Below are 7,502 nucleotides of genomic sequence, written 5' to 3'. Positions count from 1 at the left end.
GACAGGGTTTCTCTGTGTAGCCCTGGCTGTCCTAGAACTCATTTTGTAGACCAGGCTGGCCTCGAACTCAGAAATCCACCTGCCTCTGCCTCCCAAGTGTTGGGATTAAAGGCGTGTGCCACCACCGCCGGGCAATATGAGGTTGACCACTTTTCCCTTCTTTAGCTTTTTTTTTTTTTTCCCCGTTGGGTTGCTGGGATTTGAACTCAGGACCTTCGGAAGAGCAATCAGTGCTCTTAATCACTAAGCCATCTCTCCAGCCCCATTTTTTTTTTCAGCATCATAAAGAATGACTTCCAGTGAAGCTAGTGGTTTCTTAGTACAATTGTGATAACCGGATGAGGCACCAGCAGTTTGCCTTTTATTGCTTTGTACCAGCCATGCCAATAGCAACACTGGGAAAAAACATAACACTGATACCTGGTTCTGCACTTGGGAGTTTTCTGCTAAGTCTTGAGTATTGCTAGAGTTCTGTGGACCATGCTTTGAGAACCTCTGCTGGCACATCCCTAACACCATCCAATATATTTTATATTATTCTCAATAGAACTCCCAAACAGAAACCTTCAGGATAAGTTTTGTACTGTTTTCCTACCAGGTCATTATTGTTTAGCATAATTTCCATGGACATTTAACCCCAGATGCAGCCTCCTTCGTTTATACCCAATTAAATAGAAGAGAATCCATTGAGCAACAAAGTGGAACAAAAAATCCATGTATACAGTCCAAGAAAGACGAATTGCTGAAACCCCGTCTTCTCAAAGATCTCTGGCAAGGATGCTAAGATAACTCTGGGGGAAAGACAGACTGTTGAACAAATGTTGAGGAGACGAGACACAAAAGGAAGAAGTGTATCCCATGCACAAAAGTTAGGATGGATTACAATTAGAAAATGCTTAAGAAAATAAAGGGAACAAAGCTTTGTGACATTGGCGTTGGCAGTGACTTTTTGAATATAGCACCCAAAGCACATACTACAAAAACAAAAGTAGAAAGCTGGGAGTACCATGAACTGAAAAGTTTCCTTGAACTAAAAAATAGGGGGAAAATAATCTCTCTACAGGATGACTGTTCCAAATCATATTACATCACCAGGGGCCATTGTTACAACCTGGATGTAGTGGCTCATGCCTATAACACCAGCACTCACGGGGCCAAGGCAGGAGATTGGAGTTTGAATACAGCCTGGGCTACGAAGTTATCACATATCTAAAAAGAACAGAAAACTCCTCCAGACCTGGTACAAATAGCCTTCACAATAACAACAAAAGGACATGGTGCTGAGTTTGAGAAACCCTGGAGGTAATGGTGCAATGGGTTTGGCTCTGTTTTCATGGCCTCCTTTTTAATCTCTACCCTCAGGCAAACATTGTATACTGATATTTTCAAATACAAATACTATACATGGTTTTGTCCTCACTGCTTAAAGAAAACTTTGAAAAAGTTGACCCAAATGCCAAGGAGTTCCGTAACAATCAAGCCAGAATCTGGGAGACCTCGTCTGGGTTATTTAAGATAGGGTCTTGTGATTCTAAGGGTCAACCCTACAATAGGCTGCTGTCTTGATGAACCCAAGAGTGACTTTGATCACCACCCAGTGTAAAGCATGTTTGCGAAGATTGATGCTGAAACTGTCTCCTGTTATCTCTGGAGTGGGGGAACAACTCTCAAGGTAGCCGTGTGTGTAAGTTGCTCTGGCCATCCCTAGAACTGTGTCCTGCTCCCGGGAAGGAGGGTCTGGAACGTGAGTATAGCTAAGAATTACCTACTCCTTTCCAAGCCATCTGACGAAGGCTTCAAGTGTTGGAATAATCCTGTGCACGGTGTAAAGGTTGTCTTTTCAGTATTTCAAACATTGATTTCTGTACCAGCAGAGCTGAGTACTGTCTGGACTTTGGTACTGTCATTTTCATGAAGCATCACCTGCCTTCTCTATCACTTCTAATTAGTTTCATAAAGAGCTGATGGCCTATAGTAGGGCAGGAGAGGAACGGTGGCACACCTGGGCAGAGATAGAAACTCTGGGAACGAATCAGGCATGGGACAAGTCAAACATAGAGGAAGGAACAGAAGGTAGGACGGCAGGAAAGGTAATGGCTCGAGTCACAGAACATGGATTAAAATAAATGGGTTAATTAAGTTATATGAACTAATTGAGAAGAGCCCAAGCTACAAGACCTAAGCATTCATAAATAAATATAAGTCTCTGTGTCATTACTGGAAGCTGGTGAGTTGAGACACTTGGCAATATTAGTGGGGCTTGAAGATCTTGCAAGTTTAACATCTTTGCTTTCAGATAAGAAGGCCACTTTGCAGAAATGAGGTGGTAGAGTCAAGGTGCATGCAGCTATTGTACCAAAGTCAGGACCTAAATATGGAACTTGAGAAAACCAAGCTTTCTTTTCTACCACATCCACTGGCTCTCATCAGTGGTCCCCAGGCTGATATTTTAGCACCACCCTCAGTATTGCCTGCTATAGGTATTAGGCCACTGAGTCGTACCTAGGAGTCAAGGTAGGACTGACTTCAGAAAAGAGGGAATAAGATGATGCTGTGGGAGTGGAAGGAACTAGCATGATGTAATGACCAGCTCTGGAGTGTCTAGAGAAGTAGTGTGTGGGTGCTGCTGCTACAGGCACCCACAGGTAAATCTTTGTGAAAGGGATCCCAAATAAAGGTTGAACTGTTTACGCTGGCCAAAGAATAGACAGTGGATTAGGGACACATAAACAGGAAACAATGGATGTGAAATCTGGCCCAAACTGGAACAGGAGTGAATTAATATATTTGAGTAATACTTGCAAGAGTTGCCAGAACTTGATAATTGAATAGGAAAGGGAAAGAACAAGTCACAATGGCGTGTCGGTTTTGTTTACAGGTTAAATGGATACATATGGAGCTTCCAGGTAGGAGACTTGAGGAAGAATGAGGCTAGGGAGAGGTTGACATGCTGAGTCTGAAGCACTTCCAAGACACATCTAGATAAAGCTCTCAATCGTTTTGTAACCAAGGCTTTCTCAATACTCATAGCATATGCAAATCATGGTCAGCTTCAAACTCCCCAGGACCAACCTGACCCCAAGCCAATCAAGCCAGAATCTGGGAGACCTCATCTGGGTTATTTAAGATAGGGTCTGGTGATATGGCCCATGATGGGCTCCTCATGATGCTGTAGCCTCTCTGGTGCTGGAATCAAAGTATGAGCCATTATGACTGGCATAATCTGCACAATTCTTTAGTGATTCGATTGAACTTGCTGTCCATCTGGTCTTCATATGGACAAAAACCTCTGCTCCTGCCTTTCATTGGGAAGACGTACTTTGCTCTCCTGATTTCTATGTCTTTAAAACAAGAGCGATCATTTTTATTTACTTAACTAGAGAACTGTGAGAAAAATTATTGGTTGGTAAAACAGAACACCATGATCATGGGTTTCCTCTAAGTATTACTTCCATACATTCTAGCTGTTCCTCACAGTGACCCTGAAATTATGCCGTTTGGTTCTGTACTTTATGACTCTGAGACTCCTTGAGTAGAAGGGGCATGTGATGGTTTGATTGGGAATGGTCCCTATCAAAATTTATATATTTGAGTGTTTGGTCATTAAGGAGTAGTGCTACTTAACAGGGATTATGAGGTGTGACCTTGTTGGAGGAAGTATGTCATTGGGGTAGGCTTTGGAGTTTCAAAAGCTCAAGCCAGGCCCAATGTCTCTCTCCTTGCTACCCGCAGATCTGGATGTAGAATTCTCAGCTTCTCCAGCACCATGTCTGCCGGCACGTTGCCATTCTCCCCACCATGACTACAGTAATCTAAACCTCTGAAACTATAAGCCAGCCCCAGTGAAATGCTTTTCTTTATAAGAACTGCCATGGTCATGAAGTTCTTTACAGCAGTAGAACTCTAAGACAGCTCAGGAGTAACCATAGTCAGGGAGCTGTGGAACAGAGGCAGGTCATTGCCTGGCTAACTGACAATTCTCTGCCAACATTCCCAGTGCCATTTGAAAGCACGAGGGCCACAGTTCCATTAAGAGATTTTGTGTTTAAAAAAAAAAAAAAAACTATGTTAAAGTATTAGGATGAGTTAAGTGTGTTAAATAAGAATTCTTCTACCCAGTAAAACTCATGTGCTGTTTCCTTGCCAAATGTGCCTTTAGGCAACCCCAGTGTAATGGGTGTGGGGTGAATGCTTTCTCTCTGGTTATCTGTGACCTGTTTTTTATCATTAGCTCCTCTAATGACCAGTAGTGTAGAGTCACTGACAATACTGTCAAAGACACAGGGCACACCACCAATCTCCTTGGCTTCTAAGAAACTGACTGTAACAGCTGATATATATTACAAGACAAGATGGAAAAAAAAGCCACTCAAATTCCCCGTAAGCATTCTCTGAGGTTAGCTTTATGTCTTGGGTGTAGGTCATGTGGGTTAAACCTAAAGAGGAGAAATCTTTGAGCAGAGATAATGATAGGCCGTTATTCTTCAGGCCACTGAAGAAAGATACAGTCCCAAACCTTTGTGATTACAATCATAAAAGAAATGGTCAGAAATGTAATTGAAGGCCCGAATGTCATATTCCTGGAGCAGCTATCTCAAAGATCTTCTGCCAGACTCAGAGGGAGAACGTCTCAGATGACTCTGACCTGTCTGTGCATGCGGAGAGGTTTATCTTGAAGGCTGAGGGTTGTGTCCAGTAAGTGGAAGAGCTGCTTCCTTTGCTCTTTGAGCTTTTTCTGTTCAGAGTAAGGAGGCTCCAGGGGCTGCTCACTGGGCCTTGAGCATGTCTTTCCTATCTTGTAACATTTCACAACCGAAAAATAAATGTAATTTTTCTTCAAGGTCATAGGGCTGGAAATGCTTTTCAATATATTTTGGCCTCATCATTTTGCAAGAAGACAAATGAAGGACAGTGTGCTTTGTCTATCACAAGGTCCTTGGGAGCCCTCTGGGGCTTGACTGCTCATTGGTGTTACCCATGAGCTTGAAAGCTAACCAAGCTGGGGAAGCGAAGAAGTCAAATTAGATTAGTAGTATCTCTCTTCACTTCCACCCGGATGCCTGGGTCTCTGATAAAGAATGGGTTTGCATTCAGTTTCACAAAGCTGTACAGGAAGTGGCCTCTATCCAGTGACCCCCTTGCTAGCTCCTCACTACCACTGTGTCACCAGCTGCTGCCATTAGAAGTCCGCTGAGGAATCTGATCTGGCTTTAGGGAGGAGCATTCACCCTGGTCAGATGAACAGCCCCTGATGACGATGTAGCATCTTCTTGGAACTTAGCCACCATGTGTACTGGTCTGTGTTTATTGAAAGATGTCATTGACTCCCGTTCGCTGGCCACAGGACATGAGCTCTGAGTTCTTTTCAGGGGTTGCTTGGGTTCTTTATGTGTGGTCCTTATGCACTTTCAGGGGGTGGGGATGGGGCTTGTGTTGCTTTTGGATGTAGTCTTCTGTAGCCTTAAACTAGCAAACTAGCTATTTAACTGCTAACTGCTGCTCTTGCCTCTTGAGCTGTAGTGTTGGGCTTTATGGGTTTTACCATCATACCTGGCTTCAGGACACAAAACCAAACCAAACAAAACCACCACAACACTTCTTTACTCAACCATGAATTTGGGGAGATGGCTTAGGCAATAAAGGTCTTGCTACATAAACATGACATGAGGAAGGACCTGAGTTTAGATTGCCAGAATGCATGTAAAAATCTGGGTGCAGAGACACATGGTCGTCCTCCAGGCCCTGAGAGGCCGAGAGGGTCACATCCTGGAGTTTGCTGGCCAGCTAGCTTAACCAAACTGGGGAGCTCTGGGTTCAGTGAGAGCCACTGACTCAAACCATCTGGTAGGGAGCAGTTGAGGACAATACCCTACGTTGTTCTCTGGCCTCCACGTGCATTCGTACAGGCATATACACGCTCATGCACATGTGCATACACATGAACATATATTACATATGTACACATAAGTAACAAACACAGAATTTCTACTTGGAATGATGGTTCAGTTAGTCAAGTATTTGCCTCGTAAGTATGAGGACCTGAGTTCTGATCCCCTAGAATGCATGTCAAAAGCCATGCACGTGGTCTCAGTGATGGAGAGGTGAGAGGAAGTGACAAGAAGATGCTAGAAAGCTCCCTGGTGGGTTAGTCAAGCCTGTCTGGCAAAGCACCAGGCCTGTAAGAGACCCTGTCTCAAACCGAAGGTTGAAGGCACATACCCTAAGAAATGATACCCAAGGTTGTCCTCTGACCTCTGACACACATGCAATAATACACCTATAAATACAAGTGTACCTCCCTACCCGAAACCTACAGACACAAAAGTGGTTTTTTTTTTTAAGTCCTTGCAAAGGTTTTGTACTTACTTTGATATGGGGGTGCTTTGCAGTGGCTGTTCCCCACACACGAGAACAACGCTCCTCTTTCCTATGTTCATAGAATTCAGGGTCCTGTAATAGAGCGACCCTCCGACCTTCGTACACCAGGGCAAATTTGCTGCACCCTTCGAGCCGGGCCTTGTCATCCGCAGAAACGGGCAATACAATGGGAATGCTCATGTTGATGACTCCATCTGCAGAAAGACCCCCCATAAGGCATGAGTGTCATATTCCACGTGAGGCATTCTTCAGGGATGGCTAAGATGTGCACAGTCCTCCTTCCAAGCCTCTTCTGACCCAAGGCCAACAGAGACAGGCTGCTCTGGTTTCTTTAGGACTGGTAGGAGTGTCTTGACCAATTCCTGATGTAAATTGCCTCAGTAAGTGACCTAGCTTTGAGGACAAGATGGAGATAACTTGCCTAGATTGCCTTTTAAAACTTTGGCGCTAATCTTACTGCACTATCAAGAGTGAAGTCTTTTGTTGTTGTTAAGATTATTTATTTATTTAGGAGTGTGTGTGTGCACATGTGCGCATGCACACACATATGTATTATGCATATAGGTGCACCCAGAGACTAGAAGAGGGTTTCAGGTCCCCCAGAGCTAGAGTTATAGACAGATGTGAGCCTCCTAACATGGATGCTCAGAACTGAACTTGGGTCCTCCGGAAGAAGAGCTAATACTCTTATACCACTGAGTCATCTCTCCAGCCCAAAGCTTAGTCTGTAAAAAACTAATGAAACAAAACAAAAGACTGGCCAAACCGAAAGCTCTTCTTGTTCTCGGAAATGAAGCTGTGTCAGTGTTTGGCGTTGCCGACATAACTGAACTGAAAAGAAAGGGGAACAAAATCTGAGTTCACACCCTGGACAAGCAGCCCCTTGATGGCTACTCTAGTCCAGATGAAGCTCTATCTTCAAATGTTGTTAAGGGATTATTAAGCTCACTTCTCTGGGGATAACAGTCTTGCTAGTTCAGCTACAGTAAAAACCATCACTCAAAAAAGCCATGGCTGTAGGGCTTGGAGAGCTGTTCCATGGTTAGGAGCACTTGCCGTTCTTGCAGAGGAAACAGATTTGGTTCCCAGCACCTACACAATAGCTCACAACCAGTTGTAACTCC

General features: G+C 44.0%; 1 protein-coding gene across 4 annotated transcripts in view; it reads right to left on the bottom strand.

Moving 5' to 3' along the window:
* The window catches only part of Papss2 (3'-phosphoadenosine 5'-phosphosulfate synthase 2), a 71,961-nt gene that overhangs the window by 8,990 nt on the left and 55,469 nt on the right, over window positions 1-7,502 (bottom strand). For all 4 annotated transcript variants that reach the window (XM_029472299.1, XM_021151270.2, XM_029472298.1 and 1 more), the window contains one exon: window positions 6,367-6,572. In XM_029472299.1, coding sequence (XP_029328159.1) covers window positions 6,367-6,572 — 206 coding nt within the window. The remainder of the gene's footprint in view (window positions 1-6,366; window positions 6,573-7,502) is intronic.

Source organism: Mus caroli, chromosome 19, assembly GCF_900094665.2.
Source record: "Mus caroli chromosome 19, CAROLI_EIJ_v1.1, whole genome shotgun sequence".
Classification (NCBI taxonomy): domain Eukaryota; kingdom Metazoa; phylum Chordata; class Mammalia; order Rodentia; family Muridae; genus Mus; species Mus caroli.
Note: the sequence above shows the minus strand (reverse complement) of the source record. Positions and strands in the feature narration are given on the sequence as shown.